Raw genomic sequence first — 16482 nt, forward strand, 5'->3', positions numbered from 1 at the left:
TTTTACTGTTTGCGCCACTTCGTCTGGCGTGTATCTGAATTGTAAAACTTTTCGGGGCGCGCCTTTATGTGTTACAAATCTCGCAAGAGGTAGCTGAAAAAGTTATACAGTTCGGTGTGCCATTCGTAAAATGTAACCTTTTCTCTTGCGGCCTCATCTCAGTGCCTGTGTACTCATTTTTTTATAAATTTGTTTCATCTTCAAAGTATGGCTGTATGCTTGCAATTTTGTAGTTTTGTCGCCCCTCATTTAGCAGTAACATGAAGTCAGTAACAATAACATCCGCAATGTCTACAGCTCGACGCAGGTACTGGAATGTTATTAACTGCAGGTATTGTGATAACAGAGTTATGCTATCTAAGTTCGTTGATAGTCTGTTAGTAATAAGAGAAATTGTAATAACAGCATTTGGTATACGAGCGGTCTGAGCCCATGAACTGTTAGCAATTACAGTAATTTAATAACAGACTTATGGTTACAAGCGGTCTGCCTCTGTGTACTGTTAACAAATGGACAGTAACAGAATAAACATTAACAGTTCTTTGCTCGCACATATGAACTGGTACAAGCTAACATACATGCATTATTATAATAATGTTAATAATATTATAATGTTATAATAACAGAAGTGTATTAGTAGCTGCTATTTATTTATTTATATATTTATTTATTTATTAAGCCAATGAATATAATATATTCTTATAGACTAAGTAGCATATTTAAAGATTAATAGGCTATAAAAAAAGTATATTTAACAGGTTCCCTGTCCCCATATAATGACGTCACTGAAACGTTCCACGCTCAGTGATTTTTTCCAATATTCTTTGTTTCGTTCGAACTAATATTGTAGATATGGGCTTTTGAAAGATGTTAGAAAAAACAATTTATACAAAAGCAACAACAACAAAAATTTCTCACATGTGATTCACGAACGTACGCGACCAAGTTCAACGCTATACGTTTCATGAATCATACCTATATGCGTCAAAGAAAATGTGCTCACATGTCATTCATGTGAACGTACCCGAACAGTTTCCACGTATAGGTTTTATCAAATAACATACCTATATGCACATTACATGAACTTCCAAACCAATTAATATCAGGTCAGGACCAGGTAGAATTTTGCCTTGTAACTTTCCTCGGCTAATTTTTGCTAAAAAATTAAACTAGATTGACGCTTATCTAGTTCATACTTTACAACTAAAAATGGTCAGTCTGGCAGCATAGTAAAACAGACTTTAGTGAGAAGTCCGTTAGAATATTTGTCATAGTACAACAACAACTGATATCGATGGTACAAAACCGAACGGTACAGGAATTCTGTGAACAAAGTTGTAGAAAAATTAAAATAAATTGACCTCAACTTAGCGTGTATTTTAATATAGTTCAAGTTCTTTGTTAATTAAATACAAAAATATGGCTTCAGGCTCCAAATTTTCGGCAGAAGAAATCGAAAAAATGCTAGAAGAAAGTAATAGTGATTGTGATTTGAGAGATAGTGATGAGTATTTACTACATGAAAGTGACGAAGATAGCTCAAACACCTCTGGAAGAGAGTCAGAAAATATAAGTTGGAACGAAAATGAACTGGAAATTTTGCAGGAAGACGAATGTCTGGTAAGTAAATAGTTACACTTGGTCTTACATTGTGTATGCTGGTGCAAATTCCGCCCTTGAAGGCCTTGACAAGCCAGGTTCAGTCGTTGTTAAATTATGCCTACTCCTTCTAAATGAAGGAGGACTAATAATTTCTGACAACTTTTACCCCAGTCTTAGTTTGGTCAAATATCTAAAAGATCGTCATCCTGATTATGTGGCACGTTCCGTAAGAATGAGACGGTCTTGCCGCAAGAAGTTTTGTTAAAAAAACTGAGAAAGGGGGAAGTCGTAGCTAGACAGTTAAATAGTTATGTCACAGTTCTTAAATGGCACGATAAGCGTGATGTGCTAATGATATCTAGCTGCCACGATAACAAATGGTATCTACGTTTAACTGGTGTGGTACCGAAACATTAAAACCTAAGATGACAGTTGACTACAATGACGCTAAGAAAGGCATAGATGTAGCAGATCAGCTTAGTTCTTATTATTCCCCGTTAAGGAAAAATATGACGTGGTATAAAAAAATCGGATATTACCTCATATTTCAGGCTGGTATTGTTAACACACGCATAATATAGAATGATATTACACAAAAAACTCTCCCTATACTACAAATTCAAGAAATAATTATTCGGTCCTGGCTCGGCGAACCAGCTAACAAACAATATCGTGCAAGGCCTCCAACACAAGCAAGTTCTTCCACCAGTAGCCATCGACTAACAGAAATTCCCCAAAATTATGAAAACTTGTTCGAAAGCGATGCTCTGCATGTTATAGGGATATAAGAGCTACTGGAGGCTATCCCCTTCGAGCCAAACAAGTAAATACTGAGTGCAAGATTTGTAATAAAGCGTTTTATCTTACTTGTTTCAATGAAAATCATTAAAACAATACTTTAATAAACTCATTTATATGTAAGAATGAGTATTTGATTTTTGCTTTTTATAGCTAAGGTTACAAGCGCATATTTAGGTAAGTCTTTGCAAATTACCAAATATTTTTTTATATATGCATGGTATAGAGTACTCGCTGCCACGTCCCATACAAAAAGCGCGAATATCTTACTGCGATCATGTCATAAAAGAAGTAAAAAATTGCTCATATATGATACATGAGCGTATAAGGCACGGTACAAAGTTGGTAATATGAAACATAAATGATTCATGGGACAGGGAACCTGTTAAACTATTTATAATAAATATTCAAAGATTTCAATAGGCGACCTTTTGAAAAGAAAAATTTATCTCAACAAATTTAAAGATTTCATTAAACTAAATTAAGACTCTCATAATGGAGCCATCCAACATAGAAGAACTCCGACCTACGCAGAGCTCTGCCCGGAATATTAAAGATAATCCTCACAAGAAACACCGAGCAGTCAATAGCACCACGGATTAAGTTAAAATGAAAGATAAAGATAAGATTATTCTCCTGCTCTGCAATGATTTTAAGTTGATCAATAGGTATCGCGCTTCATATATAGGGATAGGATCCGAAAAGTGTATATTACGCATCGCGAAATGTAAGAATACTTTTTGGATTCATTCAAGTCTAGCAGCATGGCAAATGAGGGATGCATACTGCAGTTTGGAATGCACAAACGCCGTATATAAAAGCTTCAGCGTATAAGGGTCGGAGAAATTAGAGCTATGACGTCTAACAAATTAGAGCTATGACGTCTATTTTATGGAGGACTTTAGTATGCAAACAGCGCGCAAAAATCTCTTATACATGTTTTGCTTGCCTTCCACCGAATCCATAAATAAATACAAGGTTGCCCATATTCGACGGACCCGACGAATTTCGATGACTCTTTGGGCCCATTCCAATCGACGAGGCTTGTCCGCAGGCAACAATCTTTGCGTCAATTGAATCTTATACGGGAATAAATGCAAATCAATGCGGATAATTCGTTGAAAAGTGGTCCGAGCAATGCCCAACTGCTGAGAACGGCGATTTTGGGATGCCCTTGGCGACGCCTTGGTCGGTTTTGATTTGATCTCTTTGGATTAGGAAGGGCATCACCAGTCGAAAACCTTTCGTACAAACGTTTAATGGTGTTCTTAGAAAGCGCACTTTTCACATTATTTAATTTTTTATACGCACGTTGAGTTTTCACAATTGATTTCTTTTATTGAATGTAAATTTCAACAATTTGGAAGCGCTCACGTGGCGTGTACTGTTCCATGGCAAAAATCTGCTTGGACTGACGCTTTCAAAGCGCTCTGACGTCTCTGCCAAAAGATACAGGGTTGCCAGATGGGTACGTCGAATATTGGCAACCCTGTACCATTTCATATTTTATCATAAATTTCATTGTAATCAACTTTTTTTTCTTCGAAGGGAGTCTGCTTCGAAATGAATCAAAATAAAGAGCAAAACAAAAGGAACCCTTTTTTTACTCAAATCAAAATAGTTTCCGTTCAGTGCATGCTAAAACCAGTGAAGAAGGCAAGGAAGTAAAAATATACACCTGTGATATTAAAAAATGCATTATAAATGCGGCGTCCCATACAAATTCACGTAAATACATACATAGTGGTCTGACCAGACCCGGCTGCCCAACCGAAGGTTTTAAAATAGGTATTCAACGGAGGGTTAAGGATGACATAGCGAGTGTACCATCTACTAATGACAACTAAACGTTACTTTTGTGAGAACCTTTATAATCATTAAGCACATTTTATCTACCTTTGAAATGTAATACATTATTAAAAAAAAAAATAAAATTAAAAGTTAGTTTAAAGCGCAAAACAAAAGCTCTTATTTGCATATCTACTTAACTGTTTGGCGGGCTTGTTTGCTGATTCAGCTGGAAAAATTACATTGAAGTTGAAAAACAGCAATTGAGTGCGAATCATTTAACTACGTAATTATTTTATGTAAATGTAAATAACAATGACAGTAAGTTCTGTGAGAAATCAAGCAGAGGCATAAACTAACGAAGTAGGAATTGGGTAAAGCGAGATGGACGGCTTTGATTGCTATTTTGGTTGCAAGGATATGCAGTGCAAGCGCAGCCGTGAAACCGAGTCAATGAACCGACGAATTTACGAAACAATCAAATGCACACGCCATTAAATATCAGTGTGCATGTAAGAGTGTAATGGAAGTCATTAATAAATAAGTGCGTTTAAAATGAATTGATTTTAAAATAGGCGGCCCACAGCAGGTATGAGCTCCCCACTGCGCCGAAGGAGGAAGTTGAAAGTTACGTAAACAATATTATGTCGTTGTACATTTGGGCATATGTATGCGTGCATAAACCCAGCGATAAAAATTCGCTGATATTAACCTTCCTATGGTCTTCGGATCATTTTTGACCCATTTCAGGAAAAAAATTTAGTTTTTTCAAGAACCAAATTTTTTCAGGACTTGATGTTTCGTGACTTTTTCTAATTTATTATATTTTATATTGTATAATAAGCGTAAAATTAAAAAAAATAATAATTTAGGCTCTGTCGCGTAGAAATTTTTATACATCTACGACCCTCAGCTCAAATTTGACCCAACGTATAAATCTGCTTTTATTGAGTTCACAGTAAACATAAATTTAAAAGCACGTGCTTTGTTTGGTTATTCGACTATTTATTTCGTAACGATGAGTGATAGTGAAAGTGACTTCTCTTTGGCCGCGTTTTCGGATGATGAAGAATCATGTTCTGAATACGAAAATCATGTTGAGGTTGCAGATTCTTCCGACAGTGATTTTAGTGATGACGAAAATTCTCTTGTGCCTTCTGAAATGATGTCGTCAAAAAATGGTTAAATAAACTTTTCAAAAACCCCTCTTGTAACAAGTGCCGGAAGAGCTTCAAGAGAAAATATTATCTGCTTGATTCCTGGACTAAAGCGTTACTCGTGCTCACGAATTACCGAAAAAGAAATTTCTAGCTTTGAACTATTTTTTCCACCTCCTTTGATACGTACGATATTGACCTACACAAACATTGAGGGAAAACGAATATACGGTGAAGAATGGCTGGATATTGAAAACATCGAACTATTTGCATTTATTGGATTGCTAATATTAGCTGGCGTTTTTCGATCAAATAATGAAAACTGTGAAAGTCGTTGGAACCCTGAAACCGGAAGACCAATATTCGCTGCAACTATGCCTTTGAAGACTTTCAAAAAAATATCGAGAGTGATTAGGTTCGGCAACAGGGAAACTCGAAGTGAACGAAGATCGTTGGATAAATTTGCTCCTATACGTGATTTGTGGAATCAATGGGTTGAGATATTAACTAAGCTTTACAATCCAATGGAAAACAATCCAAACCGTTAATTTGAAGACCGTAGGAAGGTTAAATATTGATCATGAAGTGGCATATCATCGAATTTATTGATTTCTTAGCTATGCTGGAAGTTATTACAGTTATAGTGGGCTCTAAATTAATATGCAATATGCCCGCTTAGCGTGACAAATTTTAGTGTTTTTAGCGCGTTTAACACAATTATGACTTGTTATGTGTGGACTAGTACCACACCGATTTGGACCAGTCTTGCATAACTTCTGCTTTCATTGTTAAACATTATATAGGGTGCAATGCATTGCTTCATACATACAGTCGTATATATAATAACAACTACAACATTAACCAAACGCCATACCGGTTCGGTGTTGGCGTTAATCATTTCCTTTAAAATTCTGATTATTTGCGGTAAATCGCTGCATAAAGCAAATTAAATGTGAAATGATACGCCTAAGTGCTTTCGAAGCCGCCACGGCTTATTTACGCCGCCAATTGAAAATGTTATTATAATTTCTTATGAAAATTAATTAATTGACAGCTATACAAATTGTTGTAAATTACCGTGAAATTGTATGAATGTACAAATGCGCACAGGATTCGTAAGTTTTCAACTGAGGTAATTGATTGCAAAGATTTGCTGTTAATGATTTTGCGCTATAGCTGGTGTTAAATAATGCAACATTGCAGGAAAATAAATGTTTATTGTTACGGCAACAGTTTTTTGATAATTTCTGTTGTATTCTTTTTTGTTTTTGTTTTTTGTTTGGTTGACGTTCAATCTACCTGAGGGAGGCAATAGAGATGCCTTAGAGATGGTAATGGTAATGGTTGTACGGGTTAGGCTAAGGCTTTTATGTACTGCCACCAGATTGAACTGTTGTGCGCCTCTATTACTTAATTATACTTATTTAGTATACCGAGGAATCGAACCAGCTCCATAGGAGGGGGCAATTGTAGGTGTTCCTCCTCTAGTAGGTACGAGCCCAGAATTCTGTGTCTCCTGCGGCCTAATACCTCACAGTTGGTGATTAAGTGTTCCATAGGCACCTCTTCAGCACAGCAGAACCTGCAGAATATTGTGTTTAAGTGTTTATTACAGGCAAAGTGACCTGTAACTGCACCACAGAGTAAACTGAGGCCCTTTTTGTCTAAGGTTAGAACAGATTTTGCTCTGAAGATTGAAGTTCAAACACATTTTGGAGTGATTAAGGCCGCTTGTGCCATTCCAGCGTCCCTGATTGTTGTTTGAATCCATTTCTTGGTTTCCTGTTTTATATTATTTTTGTTAAACCCTCTTTCTTGGCATAAAAGTCTGCCTTTTTGTTTCCTTCGCGTCCCTCATGTCTTGGTACCCAAATTAGTGAGACCTGATTATGAGTTGCCAATTTCTTGAGTGCATTGTTGCACTTTATAAGGTCTTTTGACTTGAATGTGAAGTTATTCAAGGCTTTGAGAACCGATAGGTTGTCCGAAAGTATTTTAATTTTTACTCTCTCTAACCCTCCATATCCAAAAGACTTCCACTGTTTCCATTATGGTGAAGAGTTCCGCAAGGAAAATCGTGGTATCCGTACTTAGTGTTAGGGATTGGTGTGCTCTAAGTCCTACTACTCCTGCTCCTACTCCTTGGAGCGTTTTGGAACCATCTGTGTACCATTTTTGTGAGTCATCATTTAACCATGTTGGGTTAGTGTTCCAGTCTTACCTAGACGGCAAGATAACCTTGTAACTCTTAATAAAATTGAGTACGGGTTCCACGTGGTCATTCGCCTGGGTAATTTATACTGCACGTTGAATTCTGTTCAAGATATTGAGGCGTCCAGTAAGATCTCCTGGTTTAAGTTTTTCATTCATACGAGTATGAAGCGAGTGTGCTTGCATAGGAGCTTCCTCTTGTCTTGCTAAATGTAGCGGTGGTAAATTTAAAAGCGCTTCCATGCCAGCAGTTAGTTAGTTCTCATGGCCCCTGGTATGCCTAGGCACGCCAGCCTTTGTAGTTTCCACAGTTTTGATATAGTAAGAATTTGGTTTGTTTTAACCCACCATACCAAAGACCCATATAGTGCGATAGATCCTACCATTTGGGTGTAGATCCAGAAGACTTTTTTAGGATTCGTATCCCAGGATTTACCTAAGAGTTGTTTTGTTGCCTAAAGGCTTTTCGTTGCCTTTTTTATTACTGAGTTGAGGTGGGTCTCCCAAATGAGTTTTTTACCCAAGATAATTTCTAGATATTGAAACTCATCCATTAGAAAGCAGTGTAAAATTAAACAAGAAATTCTTTTTGATCCATTGACTTGAAAATAATAAAAGTTGCGTCACTCTTAGCACGACAACTCACGAACCAATAATAGAATATCATGAAATTTTAGCAGCAGTCTTTTTAAGGTCAGTACTAACTGAAAAAGAGGTGATTGCAATAAAACTAGTGCCATCTATGTGTTAGGCCCGCGACTTTTCTAGTTCTACAGAGATTGAAAGTTGATGCAAAAAGGTCCCAAGGCAAATTCTTGCGGAACATCAGAGGTGGCAGCAGAGGGGACAGATGAGATACCATCAATTGTTACACACTGCGTCTAGCGGCCTCGATAGTCTAGCTTAAGTGCACTAGCCTGCCATCCCTATGCTCCAAAAAAAATAAAATATATAAAAAAAAATCATTTCTCAACCTCAAAAACCATATCCTTCCCATCCTTACTGCTAAAACTTGCAAAAAACTAAGAAAACGACACAGTTACACATTGCATCAGGGGCGCCAGCAAGAGGAAGCGGGCAATCGCCGTAATAGCGACGACACACTAAATTTAGCGAAGTCCTTAACCATCTTTGTGATCCTTCTAGCAGAAAAATGTGAAACACAGATGGCGATACAAGCAGTAAGGAGGCGTTGTTCCTAAGCAATGACTGTTGGTGATTTCCACCACTTAGGACTGGTAGCGGCAGGCTAATCACCTAACCTGACAGAAAGCAAAATAGATTAACGAAACCAACGCAAGACTGAGTCTTGTCGAGGCGCTATGCTCCCGACTGGAGTGAACAGGGGAAAAAACATCTAGTTTGTCGATTGAAGAAAAACAGAATGAAAACCAAACCAAGCCAGTTTTTTAATTAAGACCCTATGAGAAACTTTGCGAAAACAGAAGTCTCTCGAAAATCAGATTAAATATAGTCGACCTGGAAGCCAGCCACAAAATAATTAACGCAGTGTTCATTAAAAACAGCCAGCTTTTTACGTGGTGGGTCTCCCAGCTCTGCTTGGATTCGCCTAAAGCGTTGACATCCTACAATCTTGTCTGCTTTTCATAGAGGTCGGTCTCCATCTGACATCGCTAGGGGCCAAAAGGTCAATGCGTGGCTTAATGCCAATCAGACTAACCGTACGTGTTGGGTCTCAAATCCAGTGCCCAACCAGATATCTTGTCTTGCTTCGCCTTCTCACATGAGTTCGTTTTCGAACGGAGAGGATACTTGGGCGAGCTTGCATATGAGCTGCTTGCACTGTATGCAAAAGAATCGTGCTGTCCGCTCCAAAGTGAATATCGATCAGGGACCTTAACATATGCAACCATCCGCCAAGTTCGTACTCTATTTTGGAATGAAAGCACCAGTACACAAACCAAGCTATCGTTTACATCCTTCACTACATATAAATTTTTAGTACACCACCGCAATAGAGACTTAATTCTACCTCAGATGCATGCAAAATAGAAATCAGTTCAAATAAACGTTCTCGTTAAACTCCCAGTGTAATGATTTAAATATTAAAAAATCCGAAGTACCCATATTTTAGTTCTGAGAAGCTGCATTATTACTTTTCTTTCTTGCAGTGCTCACGTACGGGCGTTTTCATTTTTTACTCAACTATAAAAAAACCAAATTAGGCGGCTATGCTTCGTACATATTTCTTAGCAACTTGCCTCGTATATAAATTTACTTGGCCTGTGGTTAAGCGGTGTTGCTTTTGGCTCAAGGTTTGCCGCGATGTTTAACCGCATTTAAACACAAACACTCACTCACTCACTCAGTTACCCGCGCATTCATTTACTTATTGCAAGCGCTTGCCAACTGAGCAACATCAGAGGAAAAAAGTAAAGTGAAAAAACGGTTTTTATTTACTTTGGCGCATCCGAACATTTGCCTAATGAATCCTAAGTATTTCAAGCACCGCGAGTGCTCCAAAATATTCAGCTGCACTCCCGACGCACACACACACACACACACACACGGGAACACTCACTCTTGAGCACAAAGAGGGGCAAAGAATTTGTTTTAGGCCGCCGCGTTAAAAACGAGCTGTAAAAATAAAATTCATTGTGTGTTGCGAAAAAGGCCAAAAAGTGCGCAAAACATGGCAATACAAATGTTGCAAGCGATTTTTAATAAACTCAGTGCTGTTTGCTGACCTGCTGCCCGCTGCCCGCATCCCTTTCGCTGCGTCGCGCTGTGCCGCCTCTCATAAGCTGTTGCCGTGCCAACTATGCGGACAGCTGTTGCAACAATGTACTCTCTGCTGCATACTTCACGGCGTATTTGCGCCTCGGCCGCATTTAAGGTTTGCGGTACGCGTTGGAATTTGTAAAGTATGCGGCAGCAGCAGCAGCAAGCGAAAAGCGCAGAAAGCTCTCAGCGAGGGCAAATTTGGTGTTTTGCATAGCTGTTGAAGGAAAGTTGTGTTTTTTTTTTTTTGGTTTGTTTTTGTTTTCGGTTTTGGCAACACCGAATAGAATGTGTTGCTGTTTTTGCTTTTGACGTTTGTTGGAGTTGAATATTTAGTGAGTTTTATTTTTCGGCTTTTTTTTTCTTACGCTACTATGAGTTGGCAGGAGTTGGGAAGACGCTCAGAAATAAAACAGAAAGAGAAAAAAAAAACAATAAACTTTTATGCGACTAGCCCACAATATTTGCAATGCGCTCCAACAAAGTTATTTATTTTATGTATTATTTTGGTTTCTTGTGTTATTTGTGAAAATATAATACCACTAATGCACAAATATGTGTGTGTGTGTGCACTTTGTTGCCCAGTCGCACATACGAGGCTGGGTCGATAAGTCCTGGAAAATGAAAATTAATTTTCAAGTAGTAGGCAAAAATTCGTTTTATATCTCAACTTTTTTTGTTTGTCGGGACAACTAGCGAGTGCAGCACTCAGACACAGTTAAGTCCATTGTACTACACTTGGATTCCCTTATACTTTTCCGAAGAAATCTGAGTAGATCTTGTGGTGCCAAGGAGGTCGCTTCTTAACCCATAAGTGCCAACGACCTAAAGGCTGACTCGTGCTGATTCGATCGAACGTACAGGAAGTGGTCCGCTGTTTCATCCTCCTCTTCACAAGCTGGGCAGAGTATACTGTCTCAGATGCCTACCTTTTCCATTTGCTTCGCCCACAGAAAGTGGCCCGTCATCAGTCCATCCAGCTGTCTGCAGTCTCTTCTGCTTAATGATTTGAGGATTTGCGTCAGTCGATCGGACATGACAGGTAACATCAGTTTAATCCTGTTTTCCACAACAAAGTTCATTGCGTCTTAAACAGCATACGCCGCCGCTTGAAACACAGATGCATGCATTCTAAGAACAAAGTGCAGTTTTGTCCCGCTGAATTCTACGTAGACCCCGGAGCGAAAACTAGTTTTCTTCCAACTCGATACACTTTTTCCTATGTAAAGAATGATCAGATTGGAGGTACTTTTTCCAATAGGGTTTCTTTGACAGATCACCCATCAAACTAAATACATAAATTTTTTCAGTATTCATTGACATTTCATCCTGGAAAGACTTATGCCCGCCAACGTTTACAAATCGTTCAATTCTATTACGAAAATCGACGCTCTGTGAAAAGTGTTCATAGCGCGCTCAAGCCAAATTATGGTGTTCAGCGACGAGGCCCCTTTTTGACTAAATGCCTACGTCAGTAAACAAAATTTCTATATTGTTTGGCTGCAGAGCAACCCGTAGCCATTTAAGAACAGACTTTGTTTTTTTTTTCTTGTTCACTTCTCTCGGGAGTATAGGGCCTCGACAAGGCGTTGGTTTTGTTAATCTGTCCTTGCTTGGGAACAACGCCTTCTTACTGCTTAGAGCGCCATCTGTGTCTCACAGCTTTCTGGCAGAAGGATCGCTCAAATGGTTGAGGACTTCGCTAAATTTAGTGTGTCTGCGCTATTATCGCGATTGCCCGCTTCCTCTTGCTGGCGCTACTGATGCAATGTGTCTTTTTCTTTCTTTTTTGCTTGTTTTAGCAGCCACAATGCAAGTAATGCGCTGACTTTTGTGCGGGACTAAAAATGGAAAGGATACGGTTTTGGGGTTGAGGAATGGAAAAAGTGCGAGCACCGTGCCTTACTTGAGATTCGAACCCACAACCTCTGGGATGGCAGGCTACTGCACTTATGCTGGGCTACCGAGACCAACATTACATCTATTAAAAGCGACCGTTTGATGCGACCTATAGGCTTGAGGAATCATGTCCCATATTTCTTCAAAGACGAAGCTAGCGCCAATGTAAGAGTAAATTTGCGAACGCTATCGCGCTATAATGAATGACTTTTTCATGCCGAAATTTGGGAAATTGAAGCCCGTGATGTCCACAACCTTTAGTTTTAACAAGACGGTACAACTTGCGATACAACTCGTTAAACAATGAGATTTACTGCTGTTTTTTGTTTCGGTGAGCAATTTATCTCTCGTCTTGGACCAGTGGATTGGCCACCAAGTGATATCACAACTTTGGATTTTTTACTAAAGTTATTCACGTGATAGCGATCAAAGTCCTCCAGCCAGTCATTCATTCAGAGTAAAATTGGTGTTTACAGTTAATTAATTTAAAATTCACTCCTATTTTCAACTTTTTGATGCCTTCAAATTATACGATTTGACAAGGTTTTTAAAACGGACGTTTAATACAACGATAATTTCTTCATTCGTCTTATCAAAATCTCTCATATTTCATTGTAGTTGGTTAAAGGGAATAACCATTGAACTCTAAATTTTAAGGAAATGCGGAATGAGAAAGCGATGCTTACTGCGAGAAGTTCACTATGTAAACTGTTCCTGCCCTCGACTGACGCTTTGTCATAAATGAATGTCTCCTGCGCTTCTACTTATAAAACATCCTTGGGAACCTCGATCAGGCATAAGATGTTGGGTCCTCCGTGCCAAAGAAGTTGCTTTTGTTTTTGATCACTTATAAGGTGGTCATACTCTGCTGGACATGGCATAGGTTGGAAGTGCCTTCCATCTTCTACTTGAAATGCTCTAATAGTGAGCTTTAAACCGGCTGAAGGGAATTATAAGAATTAAGAATTATAGCAGTTGGGTTGGCAACGACTCTCTTAGTTTAAACTTAGGACAGATCTTACATATCTAATCATACATTTAGCTGTTCAGTGAAAATCAATACAGGTTAGGCGAATCTTACACGATATGGACAGAGTTTAGTAGCACTTTCTGGCCAGCTCCCCTGTGGCTCAGTTTCTACAGATGGAGGAGTTACTGATGTTCATGACTACTTTCGAGGAGATGCTATTAAGAAAGAAGTATTTATTAACAACCTGGAACAATCACGAGCCAGAGAGTCGCCATTCTTATTGCAGTTAAATCTGCCCGGAGTACACTACAATGATCAAAGAGCCTTATGCTGGGATTCAATGGGAACTTTTTGGAGTAGATCGCACAGCTATCCTTAACATCTAGCTTAGAGCCCTCGGTGGAAAAAAAACGATTTCAGATTGCCATTAAATACCGCCAAAGGCTTGTTTGAAGTTATCAGATGAAACATCTCCCACGAGGAAAGCTTTTTCAAAATCGGATATTTAGGCAAAAATTAAATCAGTGAACTATGTGATTTAAGTTCTTCAATCGGTATAGATTTTAGCAAACATTTATGGTATGATGACCTCAATTGGACTCAACTGTCCGCATTAAAATCGACCAAACCTTTAGTGTATAGTTAAATTCAGAGTCGGAGAGACCACCTGATTCTTTAGATGTTTTAATTTTGCTTATGTGATTGAGTTTTGGATAAAATATAATTTTAATGGGCATAGAAAATTCGCCTTTTTTTAATTTTCGACAATACAGATAGACCTTCGATTCATTTGGCTTTCATTTCAAAACAATTTTTTTTTTTTTTTGAGTTGGAAATACCTATCTGTGACCCACGTCCGCGCTTGGCTGCAGGGAAGTTAATGCTACGGCAAGAGGAGATAAAGTTGATTGATTCGTGGAAGGGTTGACGCCGCATTGTCCTATTCTATCGCCCCTTCATTGGCTAGTTGCTTTGACAAATCTGGGTTCGGCAAAAAATAGAGTCTGAAGCCAAGGTGGTTCTTGGGATGTACAACTTAGTGGTTGTGCTAATTGTAGCGTATGGATGTCTAGTTTGGTGAAAAGCTCTATGAAAGGGCGAAAGGGTAGATATCTGCCCATCGGAGGTCTCATAATGGTATCAAAACGGCGCTTTAGTGGTACTTGGGGAGTGTCAGAGTGGTACTTAAATCATATCACCTACCACCCTCAAAAATATTCCACATGCTTAGTCGGAAAATTAGGTTAGACTTTTTGAGCCACCACTGCAAAGATCAGTTCAGCACAAACCACTTTTGCTTCTTGTGCCTTACAAAAATTTGCAACGACATGAGCAGCAATTTTTGGGTTTGCTTGCACCAACGATAACAGTGAAACATGAAATGAAATGAGAAAAATGTGTTTCCCAAAAATAAAAAAAAAAACAAATTGTAAAACAAAGTGTTGTAAATAGAGTAAGCAACAACAACATCAAGTACATGAAATGAAGCAAATGAAATTTTTATGAACTTTCGTAGATTATTAAATGATAAGCAGCCAGCCAACGACGAAAGTTGCAGCCAAAATTGAAATGATGCAGCCACAACAGTGGTGGCAGGAAGACCAGTCGAAATAGATGAAAAAACAATAACAACGTACATGATCGTAAATTGGGTTCAGGCAGTTTGTCGTTTGGCGAGACAATAAAGTAAGAGTAAAAATTTTGGAGCAGGGCAGAAATAAATGAAAAGAGAAAAGTGGCCAAAGTAGAACTAAAGCACAAAGTTTCCGGAGTCGGGTTCCTTTTTTGTTGACTTTGGCAGATTTCTGATGGTTCTTATGTCCGTTTATTTGTTTGCACACTGCACGAGCGGTTCGGTTTGTTTGTTTTTTAGTAAACGTATGAGTTATTTATGTTGTTATAGACGTACAGTGTGGGCTAAAACTTAAGTAGTTAATACATTTTTCTTATTTAAATATTTTGTATGAAAACGATCCTGTATAAGTAAAATATGTTTTGTATTTGATATATTGGAGCATGATTCCGTGTGTAGAAATCCACGCAAGTGGGGAAATCACCTAATTGACATTCACTTGGGAGTGGTCATGACGATTTTCTGCATACGATCCAAGCAGCTTGCAACTTCCAGGCTTCGACCAAGTATCCTCTGGATAGCTCCCAAATCAACCCAGGATATCTGTGCGCTGCGTTTGAGATCTTCCATGAAAAATTCTTCCTCAATGAAAACGACAACACAATTCTGATGACAACCCTGCAAACAAACAAAGGATTATGTTTTGAGGGTTTACACCTAGACTTGTCAGCCCCTTAATGGGAAAGCTGCTTCTGTCCTGTTGGTTGATGTTCTCATGAGAGCAAAAGCTGAAAGAATGTTCGACGTTGGGAGTCTACAACCCCAACAGACAGCTAGAAGATTTGCCACTCCACTCTCACTCCTTCTCTCGGAGAGTATTACCCACCAAATCAGAAAACCACCCGAGAAAACAATTCGTACGACGAGGAATGTGATGTTGCGCGGAAAGAAAGAATGCTGCCTGAGTAGAAAAGGGATGTATTATCAGAAAAAAGTACGAGAGACCGAAATAATTGAGTGGAAAGAGCTTGAGATGCTGGTCAATAGGAACAACACCCGAAAATTCTACCGGAAAGTTCGGCGGCTTACAGACGATTTTTTGTTCCTTTAAGAAAAATGACGGCGAACTGGTGACTGATATCCAGAGCATCCTTAAATTATCGAGAGAACACTTCTCGAACCTGTTAAACAGTGACAGTTGTGCATGTCACAGAGAATGTGAATATCCCGATACCCCAATTGCTGACGAAGGAATTGTCGATCCACTACCCGACCGCATATATATATTTTCCCGAGGCTCCTAGATGGAGCATAGGGCCTCAATAAACAAATTATAATTAATTTTATCTAAGGCTAAACATTTAATTTCGTTCCACGCACGGCCTTCTTTTCTTGCTTCTGCGTCGACCTGGCTCGTCTCCCACGTCTGCGACTGCCTTGGGGGTTCCAATCCAGTGCTGTTCTTGTTTTGTCATCGTGGGGCTTTCTCAACGTGTGACCGATCCATTTCCACTTACGGCGTTGAATTTCTATGTGGGCTGGTGTTTGCGTGGTCATGATCCAGAGATCAGCGATACTAATAACCGGAAGCCAATATATGCGCATAATCTTGCGTAGGCAACGATTAAAAAAGGCTCGCAGCGGCTGTAGTACACATGCCGATATGTTCCAAGTTTCACACCCATACAACGCTACGGATTTCACGTTGGCATTGAAAATCTTGAGCTTGGTATGCCTGGAGA

General features: G+C 38.9%; 1 protein-coding gene across 1 annotated transcript in view; it reads left to right on the forward strand.

Annotated features, from left to right (window-relative positions):
• LOC128855322 (uncharacterized) overlaps window positions 1-16482 on the forward strand; it is a 54471-nt gene that overhangs the window by 22496 nt on the left and 15493 nt on the right. The window contains exon 2 of the mRNA XM_054090133.1: window positions 1430-1620. Within this exon, the coding sequence (XP_053946108.1) occupies window positions 1430-1620 (191 nt within the window). The remainder of the gene's footprint in view (window positions 1-1429; window positions 1621-16482) is intronic.

Source organism: Anastrepha ludens, chromosome 2 (genome assembly GCF_028408465.1).
Source record: "Anastrepha ludens isolate Willacy chromosome 2, idAnaLude1.1, whole genome shotgun sequence".
NCBI lineage: Eukaryota > Metazoa > Arthropoda > Insecta > Diptera > Tephritidae > Anastrepha > Anastrepha ludens.